The 21,166-nt window shown below is 55.8% G+C and overlaps 1 protein-coding gene across 5 annotated transcripts; it reads left to right on the top strand.

The window, feature by feature from the left end:
- Nucleotides 1-14,398: 14,398 nt before the first annotated feature.
- Nucleotides 14,399-20,646, top strand: DUSP23 (dual specificity phosphatase 23). Of its 5 annotated transcripts, none has more exons than XR_007409165.1 (4): nt 14,417-14,720; nt 16,714-16,895; nt 17,665-19,751; nt 20,170-20,646. XR_007409165.1 is itself a non-coding variant. In XM_025420723.3 (3 exons), the coding sequence occupies exons 1-3, from the start codon at nt 14,454-14,456 to the stop codon at nt 20,171-20,173; spliced, it is 453 nt and encodes a 150-aa protein (XP_025276508.1). In that variant the 5' UTR covers nt 14,399-14,453; the 3' UTR covers nt 20,174-20,646. The 5 variants fall into 5 exon arrangements, 3 of the variants coding, with proteins under 3 accessions (XP_025276508.1, XP_048962912.1, XP_025276509.1); XR_007409164.1 differs by having other exon boundaries at nt 17,572-19,751; XM_025420723.3 differs by lacking the exon at nt 17,665-19,751 and having other exon boundaries at nt 14,399-14,720.
- The last annotated feature ends 520 nt before the right edge of the window (nt 20,647-21,166 follow it).

Here is a 21,166-nt window from a genome sequence, read left to right as displayed (position 1 = left end):
CCTGTGTACCTGAGAACATGTCCAAAATAGATTTTACTAATCTCCTAGGCCCCACAAACAAACAAACAAATGTCAATAATACACCCAAGAAATATCTACATTTAATTTTTAATAATTTTCTAGTGGAAACCACCAGAGAAAAGTGGTTGCAAAATATACCCCTTAGGAAACGAACTAGGGGTGGTGGAAGGGGAGGAGGGCGGGTGGTGGGGGTGACTGGGTGACGGGCACTGAGGTGGGCACTTGACGGGATGAGCACTGGGTGTTATTCTATATGTTGGCAAATTGAACACCAATAAAAAATAAATTTATAAAAAAAATACCCCTTAGTAGCCGTAAGAGTTGGCCAGCTATCCATAGCTATCCATAGTCATCAGCTATAAGGCAATTAAACTCAAAATACTATCTGCCAAAAATGATGATTTGGGATTTAGAAAAGTCAAAGTCAAGCCACTCTGTTTTCCAGTAAGACAGAGAGGCCATTTCTGGTTAGTGACAATAAAATTATTTCACCAGCATAGAGAATAGTTATTTTTATACTTTTCATAATAGGGGCATGTGCAGCTAGATCATGCACAAATTGTTGTGAATCATTAAGAAACACATTAAAAAGGAGCATTGGAGGAAGCAGAAGCAGAACGCTGTTCCATTTTTTAAAGACTGGAATTACTCCCTGATCTGTTAGGAGACCATTCTCATGAAGGACTTCCGTGGTCTAAAGCCCAGATTGGACATAAGCATTAGTTACTGGATCCCGCATTCCAGCGATGCTGAATGTCTCCTGTTTGGCCTCCCCCTCCCCTGCGCACACCCCCGCCCCCTGCTCCGTGTCCCAGGAGGCTGGTCCTATGGGCTACATGAGCAGGCTCCCTTGCCTCATTGCTTCTGCAACCCAGCCGACGGATGGCACTAGCAGGAGATTAGAGATGGGAAGATGGAAAGGTTAGAATCTCTGTGCCCCCAGCTCCACCCCCCCACCCCTCCCCGCCAGGCCACCGTGGGTTGACTGTTCTCCCCAAGCAAAGGCTGCCGCTTTTGTCTTCATAGAGTTGCACTCTGAATGGCAGGGTTGTTCCACCCTGAGAGTTTGCAATGGCTCCCCAGGTCCTATACCAACCCTTGTGGGCTTTCCTCCACCTTGATTGCACCTTTGCATATAATTCCTTTTATTAACCTCTCTTTAGTTTTTTTTTTTTTTTTTCAGTCTGTGTGGGCTGTTTCCTAACAATCCCTGATACACTAGTCTGTTACTAGCTTTATGCACAAAGACCAAAGCAAGATCGATTCATTTATAAGTAATCTTAAAGCTCTGGACAAATTTTTCCAACACTACGTGTTGGTTAATGATGAAATATCATACCTAAATCATACTCATAGAAAATATCAGTCAGAAAAAAATCCAGAACCATAATTTACAAAAGACTAAACCAACACAACATTTAAGTGAAGAATCCACAGAAATAATGGTTCTATGATTTAATAGAACAATACAATCCTTCAAGAAAGAAAAAAAAAAGGAGGGAAAGGCTTCAACCAGATAAAATTAATAAGAGTAAACAAATCAGCTCTCAATTAGAGCAGAACTTGAGCAGTTAGGGTGGCTAGAAGTCTTCAGAAGGCACTTTGTAATCAACAGGACTCACGTGAGGAAGCGAAACCAGAATCCAATCAGTGGAGAGACCCATTCTCCCAAAGATAAGTGCAGTTGTTCTTGAACTAAAGACATTGCATACGATACTGTATGTTAACTATACTGTAATTAAAATAAAATTTTTTTAATTGCAGGGGGACCCCTGGGTGGCTCAGCAGTGAAGCACCATCCTTCGGCCCAGAGCTTAATTCTGAAGACCCAGGATTGAGTCCCACATCAGACTCCCTGCGTGGAGCCTGCTTCTCCCTCTGCCTGTGTCTCTGCCTCTCTCTCTCTCTCTCTCTCATGAATAAATAAAATCTTTAAAATAAATAAATAATAAAAATAAATAAATAAAAATAAAAAGGCATTGCAGTTGCTCTACATTCCACCACTGTGGTGCAGGGGATGACCAAAATCCTCAAATTCAGGCAGATCTGCTTTCACATTTCTCCAAATCAAAATCATTTATGAAGTAGAGAAAGTCATATCTGCAATGTAGGGGAGGCATGAGGGTTAAACAGAAAAATACATGTGAAATATGAAGCACAATCTCTAATGCACTAAAGTCTGTTCAACAAATGGAAATTCAAAAACACAACCAACCAAAGGACACCAAAAAGATACCAGACTCAAAGTCAGCACGATCAGGGGTGGGGGGTGCGGGGGGAGGTGGGAAGGAATAGGTTGATAAAGTATTCCCTGATCTACTGTGGATTTTGAGGACCTTCATAATAGATAAATTTCCTTCTCAAAGGGACCATAAGGAAGAGTCGCCTAAAGGAATTTTCTTGTCACCTGCCCTGGAAGAGGTTCAACATTTTTCTTCTTCCGCCATCTTGCGTTCTGAGATTAATTAACGCTTTTCCCCCACTGCAACCATAGCAATCATTTCTTGCTATCACAAACTATCCTGGAGGCCAGCAGCGGTTAAAGAGGAATGAGACTGAACTATACAACCATTGGTAACCACGGTGCCCTTCCAGTTGGCCAGGAGTTCCCTGGCACCTTATCCCAGAAATTTCCTGAATGTGTGGCCAACCGAGTCCTCTGCTTGGTTTTTTGGGACCATCTCATCTGAGTGCTGAAACAGTGCCTTTGCCTGGGATGACCACACCCCAGACCCAAAGTAAAATCATCATTTTCTCACAGAAGGGATACCTTCCTTTATATGTCATGGGTTAGATCAGACATGTTACTGACTCTGTTTTCATATGGAATTCATATTTTGACACCAATTTGTAAGACAAGGAGGTACCGCAGTGGGACCCTAAGGAAATGGGAGGAGGACAGGGTATTTTGACAAGTGAGAGAGGAAGAGTATTCCAGGGACTGAGCCAGTCCCTGGCTCAGTTGAGAAGGGACTTGTTGAGAAGTTGAGAAGACCAAGGAAATCACGCTTGAGAGAATCTTGAGGCCAATTCAGAAATTCTCCTCTAGCCCTGGAGTTGGTCCACAGATCCCCAATCTTGCAGTCATGACCCAGTTTCCCCAGTTTTCCTTCTCTTGGAGTTGCTGTTCCACTATCCTCAAGGACGAGGTCCCAGTGGACACCTCAGTGAAAAACTGTATGGTGAACAAAGCAAACTCAAGAAGAAAGAGATCAACACGCAGTGCACTCCTGTGTGAGGCATTACGCAGCATATTCCCACACACGTTACCACAGTTAATCCTGATAGGATCTCACAAATAGACAACGTAATTCCTATTTCACAAGCGCAGAAACAAAGAGCACGTAATTTTGAGATGGAACACCCGATAGGTAGTCCCATCTTATTTATTTATTTTTAAAGACTTTATTTATTTATTCATGAGAGACATGGAGAGAGGGGCAGAGACACAGGCAGACGGAGAAGCAGGCTCCCTGCAGGGAGCCCGATGCAGGACTCGATCCCAGGACCCTGGGATCACGCCCTGAGCTGAAGGCAGGTGCCAAACTGCTGAGCCACCCAGGGATCCCCCTTGAGTCAACCACTGAGCCACCCAAGTGCCCCAGGACTCCCATTTTAAAGGGAGAGGGACAGGAAGCCACATAGCAGTCACTGGTCCATAGCAATTTTGAAACAAACCCAGCTGGGCAAATGTTGCAGGGCCTCTGACTCTGAGTGCATGAAATGATTCTATATAGAGCTGGGTCTACTTCCTAGAGGTGCCTGGCCCTGCCTCTCTGAAATATGTGCAAGTGTTTACTAAGCCTGGGTCTTTCTTTACATAAAGAAATAGCCTGTGTTTGCAGCTAAGTAATTTTCTCTGCTTGCTTCCAGCACCATTTAGTCTAAGCTGGTCCGATTCTCTTATAAACTGTGGGGTTTCCACATACCAGGCTATGGTCCCTTTCATTACACAAAGGCTATATCAAAAATTATTTTTGAGACAAGCCTGTACTTTGGTTGAATGTAAAGGTGCTTATGAAAAAAATGGCCTTACAATTCCTAGAAGCCCTTCCGTCTGACTGAGAGAGTCCAGTAGACACCTCTGAACTCTTTCTGTGGTCCTCACAGTCTTACCGCCACTCTTCACTTGATCTGTACCCTGAGGTCATTTCTTATCTTATGAATCTTTTGCCAGTTGAGAGACTGAAAACATGAAGTGGTTTTCTCTCCCAGCGCAGCATATCTTGGACCCTGCATATCAACTTAAATCCTGCTTACAAACAGAGCAGTTCTATCTCGAGCGCATCTCTCTCCTCATACTCTATTAAATACAAATTTTTAAGTTAATTGATCCCTTCAGCATTCCAAATGGAAACCTTAAGCCAGATCCACAACTTCATTATGTACATCTTCCATCGTCCAGGTCCCGGGAGACGCCAGTGCTGCCCGTCACGGCAGTGCTATGTGACATGGGCTGCCCTGGATCAGCCCCCGGTAGCGGCCTCCTCTCAGGTCTCTGGACTCCGCCGGAAGTCTGCCCACTGCCCCTACAGCCTCTGCCAGCCACCCAGTCCCAGAGCCAGTGCCACAGAGCATAGGTTTTTATTACAGCAACATGTCACATTTGGGTATCAATTTTCAGATCAGTTTCCCGTCTCTGTGTAGTAAACCACCCCAAAGCTTAGTGACCTAACAATTTATGACTCGTCACGATTTTGTGAGTTAGCTGGGTCACTCTTCTGTGGGCCATATCCTGGATCACTTGTGCAGCTGCATTCGGCTGAGGGACCCTTGGGGATTGCACTCAACTGCCCTTTCCTGCCACATGGTATTGAATTCTGGGCTTCCTCATAGCACAGTGATCGCAGGGCTCCTGGAGGACAAGCCTCACTCAGTGTGCAAGTGTTTACTAAGCCTCGGCCTCCATCACGCTCGGCTGTGTCCCAGTGGTCAAACAAGTCGTGCCGCTGAGCCCAGCATCAACATGGAAGAGGAATCTGCAAGGGTGTGACTATCAGGAGGGGTGATTTACTGGGGTTGTGGCTTTAACAAACTCCCGCACACCAAAATATAAGTTTTGTGTTTTTCCCTGTATCTTCATTCAAATATATCGCTCAATAGCTTGTGCGCTTGGGCTTATCCGGTATACATCTGTGTAACTGAAGATGCAGAGCTTTGGAAATGCAAGGACCAGAAAGCCTAACGCTGCCATAGCCTTAGAGATCCAAACACCATAAAACAAAGGCAACCTTTACAAAAATTTTTTCCCACCATCTTTCCAACGTTCTTGTGAACTAGATATCTCTTCTGGCTGAAGGTCCTTAGGGTATGCTGAATTTCAAATAAACAGCTGTAATACGTCCACCTTGTTTCCGTTACGGTCAGAGGCAATTCTAGAAATAAATTCTATATGAACTTGAAAAACAAAAAACCCTGATCCTAAAAACTGTTTGAACTTCTGAACAATGACATAATGTCTATTACTCAGTGTTTGCACAGGAGGAAAGGAATTGAATAGAATTATTGGCATTTCAAAGCCAGTATTTGAATTTTGCTAAGATCAGACACGAGACTTGATTTGTCTTTCTCATCTGAGGAAAAGGTATATTTAGTTTCTCACTAAAATAAAGAGAATCATGAACGTGTTTTAATGGCCTCAAAGACTCTCTTCCTATCAATCACTTTCTCCAGGAGAGGTTGGGGTTTTTCATCCACAGTAGTGGGTAACGATGAACACATTTTGAAACTGTCTCTTGATTAACGACGTCCTGCCTTCCAGGACTGGTGGGCCATAACGCCCTGCGCTAACAGACACGCTCCTCTCCTGCCACCCATCGTGATTCTAAGGGTCCAGGGATGTTCGCTCTGTTCTTCCCCATGAAGCATGCATCCCTTCCGAGCGCAACAAGGGGATCCACTGAGAGCTGGGCATGCACGCGGCGGTTTTCTGTTGTTTATTTGCTTCCTTGTTATACGATTAACTCGGCCTAAATTCCCAGCCCTCGCACTGCGAGTGATGCTCCCACCCCCTGCTTTGGGGCGACAGGAAGAGCTCCGGAGCCTAGTCTCTGGGACCCGACGGGGTCACTAACGCACTGCACGCGGAGGGCAGGGGGGAATGGACGTCCCTGCTGCTCTGTCCCTGAAATGCCTACCACCAATTAGTACTGATAAGCACCTGGAGCCTCCTGTGACGATGATGATAACAAGAGCCAGCATTTATTGATCTCTCGCTGTGCCGAGCATCGTTCAGAGCACTTGGCATGGATTAACGCATTTAATCCTGGCAGTCCTATGACGTGGCTGCTATGATCATCTCCACCTGATAGAGGAGGGCACTGACTGGTAAGGCAATTTGTTTACTCTCTCTAAGTGGCAGAGCTAGGACTCGAACCTGCCGCCAGCTCTGTTCCTTCAGGTACTAGGCTCCTGAAGAATTCAGACTCCCTTCCTGCCCCTGTGACCTCGGGACTGTGCCTTCGGTAGCCGGTCACTGACGTGTGCACACATGTTAGTGGACCTAGCTGCCCGATGATTCGCGGGTGAGGACCCTCGGGCTAGGTCCTGTTCCCTTGGACTGTCCGGGCACCTACAGGCCCCTGGGACTTGAATGAGCTGCTCCCAGAGCCGGGACTCTTGCGCCATCCACTCTCTTCAGCCACCACCTCTGCAGGCAACCCCACCAGTCAACGAAATGTGTCTCCCGAGGACCTCCTACTAGGTGCCAGGCCCCAGAGCTGCATACTGGCAGCTTCCAACCCCACAGCCCTGGCAGCCCGATTGGAGAAACGTGATCAATTTGGGGGAAATACCAACCTGGAAGTAATTAGAGGGAATGTTTTAAAAATATCCAAACCAAACCAGCTTTATGGTCCCGTCCACCCCCACCCCCCATCCTCCTGATTTCTCTCTAAGGCAAGCATTTATTAGTTTGATTTCAACACACACACTTGTACCTGTAATTACTATATAATGTCTGTTTACTTTTTTAAATGAAAATGAATTTAAATTAATCTTGTTTTGTGAATTTCAAGGCACCCCCTGAGATAAATGAAGACACTCCAGGGTGTCATCAAACCAGTGCGGGGAATCCTTGCTCTAAAAAGGAGGGAAGCAAGCTCATTAAGCCTTCAAGGAGCCAGAGGGGAGAAATGTATATAGACCTACGGAGAGAGCACAGCAAAGACAGGGTTTTGTATGTCTGCTACTGCCTCACACACACAAATACCTGGGAAAAGTGGTGCACCGGAACGTGGTTATCTTTAGGTAAACTGTCCGTTGTAAACTTAGCACCGATGCCCCTCACTATTAAGGGCTCCGCACCACAGAGGAGATGCTGAGAACAACATTTCCAAAAGCGGGAAGAGGCCACGATCTTCCAGAGTTGGGCAGAGATCTAGAGAGAATCTCCGGAGACGCCCCGCAGTAGAGCTGCACACTGAGATAATCGAGGGAGTTTCCTCAATGTTCTCGAGCTTTAGAGCACAGTGGCTTCCAGGCAAGGTCTTTGAGAACCTCTCCCTTTGATGTCACAGGCTAAGATGAATCATCCGGGACCTTTGCTACCATGGCCCATCCCACAGGTATGCAAACCCCCAGTGCCCTTATTTTGCTTCTCTTCATTCCTGGCAAACATAGAGTGGCTTCTCTTTGAACACCAACTAATATCATTAGATAATAGGTAATCATTTTTCCTTTTGCATGTGTGTGTGTGTATATATACATATCAATGTTTTATAATGTGTGTGTATATATGGAAATGCTTTTATGATAAAAATATGTTGTTTGTATAATAAAGCAATAAATACTTCCAAACATTTTAAATATATAGCGTAATAAAAGTTTTGATGGAGATACTGCAGAGAATATGAATTGTAAGGCACGGGGCGGGCATCCTAGAGGGGAGGGGGGTGTTCCAAGCAGAACCTTGAGGCAAGTGAGGAGTTGCTGCAGGACAGGTAATGGGAACAAAACAGCGTTTTGCAAGGACCCAGGAGAGTTGTGGACCCACGTTGTTGCAGAGCGTGAGGCAAGATGGGGCCGAAGAGAGAAGCAAGACGCCTCACCCCGGAGGGCTTTCTATCCCAGTCTACGAATGTTGGGATGCTTTGTCTTGAAGGCAGTAGGAGTTACTGGAGAACTGGAAGGAAGATCGGTGTCCTGTGAAAGTCACTGCAGCTGCGCAGAGGGGAAATGTTGGAGGCAGGAATGGTGGAGGCCAGTCCAAACAGCCACAGAGGGGACGGGTCCTAAGAAGATGCCACAGAGATGGGGTCTGGGCGGGAAGAAGGTCTGCCGGGGGGCTGGGGGAGGTGACAAGAGATGGCCCGTGGCTCCTTTGTTCCCCTTTGCCCCAAACTGCAGGGAGGCTGGGGGCACGTAAAGTAGAGGATGCTACATCGGGCCATCTCTGCCAGGCCTGGAATGTGCTTCAAAGGTGGAGAGAGTGGAAAATGATGTTTCAAGAATTCCTCCAGAAAGGAAATCTGAGGACCAAGCCCTTCCTTGGAACAAAAACAGGAAAGTCACAATGTACATCTAAGCCTATTTTTCTTGGACATCTTCCTAACTTGCAGATAAAGTAATAAATTGTTTCAATCAGGGACTGTTAGGTGTTTCTAAATGACCTCGGGCTTCTACCCAGGCCAGTTAGGCCTCTTGGACACCTCGGCCTGGGCTGGGTGGTTCCTCTGGTTCCAAAGCTTCTCTGCTTCCAGAGAGGAGACACCCAGACATAGGCTCTTGTGATCAGGCCACGTTGTAGGTGTTGCCGACGGCCGTCAAGCAAAAGGAGAAACAGAGCTGCAGGAAGGGGGTCTTACACCAAGGCTTCTCAGGCATAGCTGTACCTATGAGCCACCTGGGGAGCCCACAGGTCTGGGGCCGGGCCTGAGATCCTGCTTTTCTCAAAGCCCCCAGGAGAAGGACTGGTCTAAAAGGGGTCAGAAGACCAGCCGGGAGGTTGGTAAGGTGAACAGAGGGAATCAGATACTTCTTATTTGCATGATGCTCTTATGAGCATTCTTATGAGCTCCACTGAGTCACTGTATTTGCTGCCTCCTCCCTGGAAAACAGACGCTGAAAGACTTAAAACAAGGGAGAAAGACACAAGAAATAAGACAGCAATTCAGAAACCTCAAAGATCTAGTACTGCCACCAGCGTTAAGGATAAGAAAAGAAAGAAAAGAGGGCATCTGCAGTTCCTGGTCTGTTGTTACATAACAAATTGCCACAAACTTAGTAGCTAAAGAAATATCCCTGTACCATCTCACAGCTCTGTAGGCCAGAAGTCCCACCCGGGTTTAGTAGATCCTCCCCTCGGGGTCTCATCGGGCTGCAACTAAGACACCGAACAGGTTTCAACTATTATCGGAGGCTCGGGGTCCTTTTCCAAGCCTGTTCAGACACAGAATTCACTTCCTCGCTGTTGTAGGGTTGGAGTCCCAGGTCCTGGGGGCCACCTTGCCCAAACGTGGCCCCCTTTGGCCGTGCTAACCAAACACACTCATGGGAGCCATATCCTCTCACCAAAGGGGGTCTGGGCCTAGAATTCGGCCAACCACAGCATCCTACGAGGGCCCACCTCACACTGGAGATATTCTAACACAAGTGTAATTCCTTCGTTTATTCTCACCAGGCTCTAAACCACCCTGTGATGATGGTGGTACAAGCCTCCCTGCCAGGAGCCTCCGTGTCGTGATGACGTGCTAGGTACCCTGACACACTCCTGGCGGAGTCAGCCCCTCGGTGACCCTTCACGATCTACGTTATTACAGATGTAGGTGAGGAAACGGAGACCTAGAACGTTGGAGTGACTTGGTCTGGCTACACACTTCAGTGACCCAGTGAGTTTTGATGGAACGGGTTGAGTCCTAGTGTGGACCCCCCGAGTGACCGTCAGCTTCCCCACCTAGAGGGAGAGGTGAAGCCGGGAGATCTCCGAGGTTCCTTCCAACTTTGATGATTCCTCCATGAAAACTGCAATGCTGAGATGTTCGGTAATTTCTTCCTTTTGGATCCAAGGCAAAGCCAGAGCTGCAGCAGCGTGAACAGCAGACGCGAGAGAGGTCACCGAAACGGGTTCCCCAGCGACCTGGGTGCTCCTTCTCTGACTCCGCTATCCCCTGCCCGGGTTGACAGCTTTGCAAAACCCAAAGCCCGGCCACACGTCCCTCCCCACCTCCAGCTCCCCGAGGCACAGCTTCTGCTCACACGGAGTCTCAGTGTGCTCCTGGAATGGTCTAACGGAAAAAAAAAAAAAAAAACTGAAGCGCCACGAACGTGATAGAACTGTCGGGAATGCAAGACGTCAGCTGGTAAATTGTGAGATTTCAGTCATGGAATGTTCTGTAACAGTGCGCAAATCACAGATTTTCCAACAAGATGACAAAGAAAAGCAAGGAAAAGCTATCAGTGCCATCTTGTGGAAAGACCTATATTAAAAAGTCCAAGGTAACGTGGCCACACCCAGAGCCTGTGGCCCGCCCGGCTCAGCGCTGATGTGCGTGCAGGAGCCAGCAGGACGCCCGGGCCGGTGGAGAAGGCGCCCTTCCCACTGCCTACCTCCCCGCCCTGGCAGGTTGTCGAATGATTAAACGATTTGTGTATCATCCCTAACTATAGGAACACCGCAGAAACCCCCATTGCTCCCACACCACACACACCCCCACACACACACCTACACACACACACCCACAGTCAAGCTGCCTGCCCTGGCCGTCTACGCAGCACGGCTCTCCGAATGCGGGGGATGTGCCTTGACCTAGCAGAGCCCCTCATCCCCAACCACGTTCGCCCCCGTGGACCACAGCTGTCTCCGGTACAACGTTCCCCCGCAGAAACAACGCTCCCGGAGCTGATTAGAAATTATTTCTCCTCCTTTCTTCCATCTGAATATTCCCCTTCGTCTTAGTTACCTGTCGCTGCATAAAAATCACCCCAAAATATGGGATCCCCGGGTGGCTCAGCGGTTTGGCGCCTGCCTTTGGCTCAGGGCGTGATCCTGGAGTCCTGGGATCGAGTCCCGCATCGAGCTCCCTGCATGGAGCCTGCTTCTCTCTCTGTGTGTGTCTCTTGTGAATAAATGAATAAAATCCTTAAAAAAAAAAAACTCACCCCAAAATTTGATGCTAAGAGTAATAAATAATTATTATGTCTAGTTTCTGTGGGTTAGGACCCCAACGCAGCCTAGCTGGGCGGTGCTGGCTCAGGGAACCCGTCGGGTGACCCAGATGCTGGCCATCTAAAGTCTTGATGGGCCTGGAGGACCCGCTTCCAAACCAGCTGGCTCCCTCAGTGACTCTGGTACGAAAGCTCGGTTCCTCACCACAGGGATCTCTCCGTGAGGCTCCTCGAGTGTCCGCACAACATGGCAACTGGCTTCTCCAGGGCGACAACCCAGCATCTTTACGACATCCTCTGGAGAAGTCACCTGCCAGCACTTCCACCGCATCCGCCGGGTGCACTTCTGTCCGCGTGGGAAAGGACCAGACTAGCAGGAGGTGGTTCGCTGGGGCCACCTTGGAGGTGGGCCCCTCACCACCCCTTCTTAAACCCAATTCCCAAACCCACGCGTTCCAGGCATGAAATGTGTTTACACCGAGAAAGATGAGCCTGCTGAGGACACCGAGGACTCTGGCGCAGTCCAAGGGCCCCAGGCAGCCAACCCCAAGCAACCCTGTGCCTTGGTGGGACCCAGAGGCCGGCTTGGAGCAAGGAATTCTCCGACTCTGGCTTCACCTCCTCCACTGGCATCAAGCCAACCCAGGAAGTGGGACCTAGACGTGAAAGAGGCGTAGGTCAGGACATTTTTAGGGACTGCGGAAGGAGGAGCTAGGATGCCCCCAAAACTGCTCCGCTGAGCTTGTCAAGGAAAGTCACGTCTAGTATTTCAAGACGGAGAGAACAAAACAGAAGAGCAGAAGGCTCCTGTCTTCATAGGACTTTCCTGGTGGTTCTAGCCCAAGCTTATCTTTCCCCCACCAATTTGCGTAGCGCTTGTTATTTTTACCTCACGATGAACTTTTTAATACATATTATCTGATTGTCTTTGATGAGTAATTTAGCGCTTTATTATATGTTATGAGAACAATTACACTGGAGTCTAAATCCTCTCAAGTATGTTGTAAATTCCTTCAAGTCGGAGAAATTAAGCTTATTACTCAGCTCACCATCAGTGTCAACAGATCGTTATCCAGGAATATGTCCCCCTCAAAGCACTCACATACACCCAGAGTCACAGACACAAGAGGAGCTCCACGAAGATCAAGGCTTATTTATCCTCTTTTACAAAAGCAGTAACTAGACTTAGCCAGGGTCATGCTCACACAGTCATTCTTTCCTTAAAAGCAGAGACATGTAAAAAAGCACAATTGGGAAGGTGCCACATGACTCCACCCGACCTGGTCCGCAAGCTGATGCACCCGAGAAGCGACACATCATGCATTGTCACATAGTCCTGGAGACTCGCAACCGCTCCCAGAAATGTGCGTCCACGACCTTGCCCCTGCGTTCTTTTGGTCTTTCTCCTTCATTGGCTCGTTTCACATTTTTGAGCTCCGTGTACTCGATCTGTGGAATTCAAAGATGGAACGATGAGGTCTGAGCTAACCTCAATCCAATAAAGTAACTGCTTCCTGGGAGTACATGTTTATACCAGGTGAGAGGTGAGCACAGAAAAAAGGCCTCTATCTTCCTGAGGGTCAGGTGAGGCTTTAGAGAGGACAAAGGAGAAGAAGATGGGTATTGAGTTGGCCTGTGGTCTGGGGGGGACGGGGGGCACTGCAGGTTAAGTCACAGAGGTCTGAGCCAGGAAACCATCACAGAGGGCTTTTGCGTTCAGTGTGAGACGTCCCAGGCCCAAGACCAAAAAATTAAAGAGCACCGTTGACCATGGGACACAGCCCAAGGCAAGGACACCGGGCGCCTCTCACCCAGGCTCTGTCGGACGGGAGGGGCAGGGCCGCCGAGAGGAGACGAATTCCTAGTCACCCTTGGAGGCTGGGCAGGGGGAAGGCCGCACTCCTGCCCCTGCAGAGCCCCGTGCAAGGGGAGGCCTTCCTCAAGGCTCAGGCCACAGGGACGGGGAGCCGAGGGGAGATTACCGGCTCCTGGCACCTGGCGAGGGTGGGTTAGAGGCAACGTTCTTCCCATTTTACTGGAACCAGAGCTTTAAAGGATCCAACGTGTGTGCCGGGGGCTGGTGGGGCAGGGGAAGGGAGCACCACTGTCCGGCTAGGTGCCCTGGGCCCGGCCTGCCCAGCCACATCCCAGCTGCATGTCCTCGGCCGCGTTAACCCACCTGGGTTAGCCTCCGATCACACGTGTACAAAGGGGACCCAAACACACCGTCCACGTGTTGCTCTTCCAGAAAGCACTAGGCGCAGGGCCCGGTACAGCAGCAGATTCAACGAGGGCTAACAGCTCCCATCATTATGATCGGCCTGCGTCACCAGAAGCGCATTGTTCAGATGAGGACACGGATGGGTCAGGCCACAGCCAGCTCGCCCCATGGGAGCTGGGTCTCCACCATCGGGAGCAACGCCGGTGACCTCTGGCCGCCCCACGGGAGGGTGACACAGCCAGCCTGGAAGTCCCGAAACACTAAGAGAAATTCAGAAACCCCGCAGTTGTGGAACCCCGATGCTATTTGGGAGCGTGAGGATGGTCACGGAGGAGGGAACCAATACTGGGCTGCAAAGAGGCCGGGGCCAGGCCGCCTGCTTCCAAACCCGCAGGCCCGGAGCCACCTCGGCCAGGTTCCTGCAGCTGCGGAGCCTCAGTTTCCCCATCTGGAGACCATGGTTCATGAGGGCACCCGCTTGGTGAGATTGCTGCGGCTGGGTCGGCGATGTTAAAGGAGTTAACGCGGGTAAAGTGCTGTGGCAAGTGCCCAGTAAACGTGGCTTCTTCCGTCCGCAGGCGGCAGCCCCGGGCTGGGGGTCCCCGCAGCGCAAACGCGGGACAGGCCTCCGCACGGCGCCGCTCGCCCGCACCGCCCCGGGTCGCCAAGCCCCTGAGACGCAGCGGCCATCCCGGCGGAGGAGGCCCGCGCGGACCCGGGGCGCCCGGGGCCCAGTCGGAGCGCGGAGGTCACGCCCCGGGTCGGCACGCGCGGGGACCCCGCTGCGCTGACCGCCACCGGCCGCCAGGGAGCAGCAGAGCCCGCCCCCGGGCGGCCCCGCCCACCCCCGGCGCCGCCGCCTGAGCTGCACCAATCCCCGCGCGCACCGCCGCCGTAAGCCCGCCCAGCCCCGGCCGCCCGGCCAATCAGCGCGCGGGCTGCCCCGGCCCCCGGCCTGCCCGCGGCGCCCGGCCCGTCACTCAGGGCCCGCTCGGCGCTGCGGCCCCGCCCCCAGGCGGCTCGGCCAATCCCCGCGCGGGGCGGGGCGGGCCCACGTGGTCCGGGCGGGGGCGGGGCGGGGCGGGGCGCGGGGGGCGCTTCCGCGGCGATGGGCGCGCAGCCCCCCAACTTCTCGTGGGTGCTCCCGGGCCGGCTGGCGGGGCTGGCGCTGCCGCGGCTCCCCGCGCACTACCGCTTCCTGCGGGAGCAGGGCGTGCGGCACCTGGTGTCCCTGACGGAGCGCGGGCCCCCGCACAGCGACAGCTGCCCCGGCCTCACGCTGCACCGGCTGCGCATCCCCGACTTCTGCCCGCCCGCCCCCGAGCAGATCGACCGCTTCGTGCGCATCGTGGACGAGGCCAGCGCGCGCGGGGAGGTCCGCGGAAAGGGCGGGGGGCGGGGCACAGGCGGGGGCAGCGGGGGCAGCGGGGGCAGGAGGGGGCAGCGGAGGGCAGGGCGGGGGCTGGAGGGCGGGGCCTGCAGGGGTCAGCCGGGAGGCAGGGCGGGGACAGGAGGGCGGGGGGCGGGGGGCGGGGCAGGAGGGGCAGGAGGGCGGGGACAGCGGGGCACAGGGCGGGGACAGCGGGGGACAGGGAGGGAGCAGGAGGGCGGGGGGCGGGGGCAGGAGGGGGCAGCGGGGGACAGGGAGGGAGCAGGAGGGCGGGGGGCGGGGGCAGGAGGGGGCAGCGGGGGACAGGGAGGGAGCAGGAGGGCGGGGGGCGGGGGCAGGAGGGGGCAGCGGAGGGCTGGGCGGGGGCAGGAGGGCGGGGCCTGCAGGGGTCAGCCGGGAGGCAGGGCGGGGACAGGAGGGGCAGGAGGGCGGGGGGCGGGGCAGGAGGGGGCAGGAGGGCGGGGGCAGCGGGGCACAGGGCGGGGGCAGCGGGGGACAGGGAGGGAGCAGGAGGGCGGGGGGCGGGGGCAGGAGGGGGCAGCGGAGGGCTGGGCGGGGGCAGGAGGGCGGGGCCTGCAGGGGTCAGACGGGAGGCAGGGCGGGGACAGGAGGGGCAGGAGGGCGGGGGGCGGGGCAGGAGGGGCAGGAGGGCGGGGGCAGCGGGGCACAGGGCGGGGGCAGCGGGGGACAGGGAGGGAGCAGGAGGGCGGGGGGCGGGGGCAGGAGGGGGCAGCGGAGGGCAAGGCGGGGGCAGGAGGGCGGGGCCTGCAGGGGTCAGACGGGAGGCAGGGCGGGGACAGGAGGGGCAGGAGGGCGGGGGGCGGGGCAGGAGGGGCAGGAGGGCGGGGGCAGCGGGGCACAGGGCGGGGGCAGCGGGGGACAGGGAGGGAGCAGGAGGGCGGGGGGCGGGGGCAGGAGGGGGCAGCGGAGGGCTGGGCGGGGGCAGGAGGGCGGGGCCTGCAGGGGTCAGCCGGGAGGCAGGGCGGGGACAGGAGGGGCAGGAGGGCGGGGGGCGGGGCAGGAGGGGCAGGAGGGCGGGGACAGCGGGGCACAGGGCGGGGGCAGCGGGGGACAGGGAGGGGCAGGAGGGGGCAGGAGCGCGGGACCTCGCGGGGCTCCGGGAGAGGGGGGAGGGCCCCCGCAGGCGCAGGGCAGTGGGGAACAGGGGGTGACCGCAGCGGGGAGAGGGCGGGGGGCGGGGCAGGAGGGCGGGACCTCGCGGGGCTCCAGGAGCGGAGGCGGGGCCCCCCCTGCCGAGACTAGACCGTGAAGCCCGGGGCCGGGGTCAGCGGGGGCAGGAGGGCGGGACCTCGCTGCGGGGCGGGGCGGGGCGGGGCGGGGCGGGGTTACGGGAGGTGGAGCCAGGGCAGCGGGAGGGCCCGGGCCGCAGGGAGTGTGGCGAGAGGAGAGGGAGAAGCCGGCACACGGGGAGACGCAGGTGGGAGGCGGCACCGCTGCGGGGTCTCGGGGCCACCCGCCTCCCACACACCCCGACTGGAGCCACCGTGTGACAGAGAAGGGTCAGGGAATCTCGTTTTGATGATACAGCGAAACCCAGTAAGTCAAAGTGTTAGGGTTTCTCCGTATGATCAACGCAAATGCTAAATGGCGGTAGGTCGTGCCTTGCACCCCGTGCAGAACCCGGTGGTTGCACCTCGGGGCGCAGGTTGGACTAGCGGCCTCTCCCACGCGCGGTGGCTTCTGCACTGGGAGGCGCAGGGACAGGGCTGCGGGGGGCCGGGAGCCCAGCACTGGAACCAGCTACGGGGGAGGTGATTGGTGGCCTCCACGCCGCCAGGTAGGGGACAGCTGTCCCTGACCTTGACATCCCCTCTCGCCCCCGAGATCCTTGCAACACCTGAGGGGCCCCAGCCCGACCCAGAAGAGGCAGGTGTAGAAAGGAGGCTCGCGCAGGGGAGGAGCGGGAGAGCCCCAGGGAGGGCATCAGACTCGGCCCCATCAAGCCCCCTCTTCCCAGGCGGTGGGAGTGCACTGTGCCCTGGGCTTTGGCCGCACGGGCACCATGCTGGCCTGCTACCTGGTGAAGGAGCGGGGCCTGGCTGCCGGGGACGCCATCGCCGAGATCCGACGCCTTCGACCTGGCTCCATCGAGACCTACGAGCAGGAGAAAGCCGTCTTCCAGTTCTACCAGCGGACCAAGTAAGGGGCGCGGCGCCCTCCCCTGAGCCTCGTGTCTGCTGGGGCCGGCGACGCAGACAGACGCTGACCCTGCAGGCAGGCCCCGACCCCCGACCAAAGGCGAGCTGTGGCCGTGCTGGGGGAGGTGGGGGGGGTGTCAGGGTTGCGGTGTGCACAGCTTTCCCCACGCCAGCCCCGTGAGCTGGGGACTGTCCTTCAGATGAGGTGGCTCAGGCTCTCGACCACACTTCTAGAAAGTGGTGGGATGGGCCAGGTCTTCAGCCCTTAAAGAGGCTAAGACCGTTCTCTGACAATCCCTGGCCTGTCTCCTGGGGAGCTGGTCAACGGAAAGGACACAGCCCCCCAGCAGCCCAGGATCTCCGATGGTCCCCGACCGGAGGGCCACAGGGGACACCCCCAGCCGAGGCCCGCCTGCCCCTTGCATGTCTCCCCGCCAGCCCCCAGGACAGATAACCACACCCCCAGCTCCAGAGGGCTGGACGCCCCTCAGCGACCTTCTCTGGGCTCCCCCGGGAGGAGCCGCCCCACAGCGCCCCGAGGCCTGGGCCGAGCAAGGCACAAGGCGGGAGCCCAGCCAGTGGGGTGCTTGTGCGGGGAGCCTGTGTGATGGGTCGGGGAAGACGCGGGGCCACGGCTCTGGGCCGGGTCTCCACTCCCCGGATGGATCCCATCCCAGCAGCTCCGGCACCACACTCTGGGCTTTGAGAGGATGAGTGGGGCGGGCCGGTCGCGCGGCCATTGGCTGTGACTCCAGTCTGCTCCATGGCAGGCCCCGCACGACGAGATAGCAGTGCTTCACGAGCGCGTCCGCGGTGCCCGTGCGTCCCAGGCCGAGGCTCCCAGCTCCTGCAGGACGTGGGCACATGGGCCCCCACCACGCACAGTGGCGCCAACAGCCGAGTTTTCCAGACGCAGCAGGGACAGGGGGGCGGCCAGGTCACCCCGACGGCGCCCTCCTGTGTGGCCAAGGCAGCCTAGGCCGCCGGCTGCCAGCACCTCCTCGCGTCCTTTCCACAGCCGCCCGCCCAAGCCCCGACCGGCGCTCTCGCCGGGTGGCACATTAGCCAGAGTCTCGCCATTCCTCCGGGAGGGAGACAGGCCCTAAGACACCTCCCCGGTCTCCCCGAGGTGTGTCAGAGCTGGGGCGCAGCTCTCCATCCTGTCCCCGGCCCCCCGCCCCCCTGCTGCTCCCCGATGCCAACCCAAGTCCCTTCCAGAGGGAGTGTGCATGCACGCGTGTGTATGCGTGCGCACGTGTGCCAGTGACGCAGGAGGCGGCTGCATGGTCCGCTCCCCACGTCTCTCCCCTCCACCTACTGGACGGATCGGAGAGGAGAGGCAGGACCCCTGAAGCCTCTGATCCCACCGGCCCCTCCCCACATCCCCTGCGCGAGGGGAGCCTGCCGGGCCTTCCTCCCGGGCTCCTTCAGAGGAGACTTTTCTAACCCTGTTAGTCCCGTGAGCAGCCTCCGTCCCCATAATTTAAGCAGATCTCCCAGCCTCAAGAGTTCCTTGGGGAAATAAACATATAATTATGTGCTTAAGGAAATCGGTTTTAAAATAAGTAAGAGTTGACTTGAAATGAAATCTCCGGCCTCATCCTTCGTCTCCCTGGGAGGGTGGCCTGAGGCTCCTTTTGGGCTGCTCCCCGCCCCCAAGCATTCGGCAGCCTCCTCCTCCGTGTGTGGCCACCAGGCCAGGGCCAGCCGGCTGGGAACCTTCCCCATCCAGCTGCCCCGAGGTGATGGGCGTGAGGAGGGGGCCACGGCCGCCCACCCAGAACCTTCCTGCCGCCTCCAGCCAGGCTCTGGCAGTCTCAGCGCTGCTGACATTTGGGGCTGGAGGCTTGGGTGACGTGGGGCTGCCCTGGGCGCTGTGCGTCGAGCAACGTCCCTGCGTGGCACCTCCCCCAAAAACTGACAGTAGGACTGTTCGCGGACATTGCCAGAGGCCCTGCAGAGCAAAGCCGGTCCCCGTTGAGAACCACGGTGTCCGACCAACAAGCCCCAGATGCAGCCGTAAGCTTCCATTTCCTCTGGGAACGTGTGTGGGAACCTGTCCCAGGACGCGCACCCCCCAGAGAAGGGACAGAGGACCGAACTCCATCCACACTGTCGCTGTGTCGAGCAGGGCCTGGTACCCAGCCCCAGCCGCTCTCCTCTTCCCCGGGGACCGTGTTCCCAAGGTGGTGACAGACACATTAACCTTCGACGGCCGGGAGGGTCTCGCTCTCCGCCAGCAGTTGGTGGGCACAGCTGCCCCCATGACTTTAAAGGTCCCCTCAGGTTTATTCTGTGCAGTGTGACCTGAATGGAGGCTACCCCATGTGGACGACATCCCTCCACGCCCCTTGGGTTCTGCAGCCACCACCTCGTTGGCTCCTCTCCCAGAAATTTGTTCCAGGGCAGCCCCAGTGGTTCAGCGGTTTAGCACCTGTCTTCAGCCCAGGGTGTGATCCTGGAGACCCTGGATCGAGTCCCACGTCGGGCTCCCTGCATGGAGCCTGCTCCTCCCTCTGCCTGTGTCTCTGCCTCTCTCTCTCTTTCTCTCTCCGTGTCTCTCATGAATAAATAAATAAAAATCTTAAAAAAAAATTTGTTCCGATGCAAGAGGCAACTGGCATCAGGACGGGAGGAGCACGGCCGCTCTCAACCTTCCACGTCAGGTCCACTCCACCTGGGGCCCCAGGTGCACGGCTGCCCCCAGGCCGGGCGTCCCAGCACAGCCTCCCGCCGCGGAGACCAGCATCCTGCCCGCTCCCAAAGCCCCAGAGCTCTGTGTCCCCAGCGTCCCTTCAGCCACTCCCAACGCGTGGGGACCTGTCCCACCGGGCGGCTCGTCACCCGTCCTCCCCAGGTGAAGCGCCCCCACCTGCCCCCTGAAGCCCCCCCCAGGTCTTCCCAGGTCAACGATGAGCATGTCATGGGGGCCGGGATTTGGCCCAAACCGTACACCGGCTCCCCGACTGAACCGCACTCGCTTGCCAGGCCTCCAGTCAACCCTTCTGCCGTCCGAGTTGCCATTCTCTCCAAGAAGGAAACGAATTCGGTCTCACAGGATCATTTTGTCACAAAACAGTAGCAGTCACCACGAATCCATCCTCCCCTCTCCCCCCCCCCACCCCCCCGTGGTCGTGACTACGCGTCGCTCACTTACACGGTCACAACTGCCTCTATGAGGCGCCTCCCGCACAGCAGGTGTTTAATGTATGTCGCGTTATATCATTTTATCTTTACAACTGCTCTGCAAATCAGGTGTTTTTCCCTTTTTCTAGATAAACCGAGGTCTACAAAGCTGGCTGGCTTGCCCAGTCCCTCTCACTCGCAGCGAAGGAGCTGGGATCAAATCCAGACTTCCCACCTGCCAAGACCTCCTCCTGGACCCCACACATGGGGCCGTCTGTCTTCACAGCCAGAGCTTGGACTCGAGGGCCATTTTACCCACACGGCTTCCGGCGTCCCTCCGTCCCTCCCCCCACCCACCCCGGCCCATCCTCCTGGGAGGCCAGAGAATAAACCGCATCCGAGAAGCCAACACATCTGAGCTCTGAGCCGTTCCTTAAAGTGCAGCCCAAGCATTTCAGTGCAGAAGAGTGCAGCTGACCCATCGGGTCCCCGTCGCACCTGCTGCTGCAGAACCCGGAGCGGGTGTGGGCCTGGCCCAGCGCGACAGGCCGGAGGGTGAATGGCCCTGAGCCCTCGCCGATGTGTGTTGGTGTCGGATGATCTATTAAAACCTCTAATATCCTTTCTGTTTGTGTTGTTCTCTGACCCCTTAATGCACGCCAGGCGCTACGCCAAGCGCTTTACAGACGTTACCTCACTCAATCCTCAAAACAGCCCTACGGACAAGGTCCTGTTATAATGACCAGTGCACAATTTGAGGGACGCCCAGGTGGCTCAGCGGTTGGGCACCTGCCTTCGACTCAGGGCATGACCCCGGGGTCCTGGGATCGAGTCCCGCATCGGGCTCCCTGCATTAGCCTGCTTCTCCTTCCGCCTGTGTCTGCCTCTCTCTGTGTCTCCCATGAATAAATAAATAAAATCTTAAAAAAAAAAAAAAAAAGATGACCGAATCCTTTGTGCCAATAAATTCCTTACGTTGCTTCAACCACTCACTCACCCTATTTTTCCCTTGACTTACTGTCACCAGGGGTATGTGATCGTGACACAAACTGCTGGTGTCACCTCTGAGCTCTCAACACGTGGGACTCCGCACGGCTGGCAGTTCTGGGATCTTCCCCCTACCTTTTCATACGGGAGACCTTCGTC

Source organism: Canis lupus, chromosome 38 (assembly GCF_003254725.2).
Source record: "Canis lupus dingo isolate Sandy chromosome 38, ASM325472v2, whole genome shotgun sequence".
Classification (NCBI taxonomy): Eukaryota; Metazoa; Chordata; class Mammalia; order Carnivora; family Canidae; genus Canis; species Canis lupus.
Note: the sequence above shows the minus strand (reverse complement) of the source record. Positions and strands in the feature narration are given on the sequence as shown.

Bases quoted from the DNA above. Each gene is read 5' to 3' on its own strand.
- DUSP23 (XM_049106955.1), top strand. From the start codon at position 14,454: ATGGGCGCGCAGCCCCCCAACTTCTCGTGGGTGCTCCCGGGCCGGCTG. The intron at 14,721-16,713 runs GTCCGCGGAAAG...CCCTCTTCCCAG, and splicing joins AGGCCAGCGCGCGCGGGGAG to GCGGTGGGAGTGCACTGTGC. The intron at 16,896-17,574 runs GTAAGGGGCGCG...CCATCCCAGCAG, and splicing joins CAGTTCTACCAGCGGACCAA to CTCCGGCACCACACTCTGGG.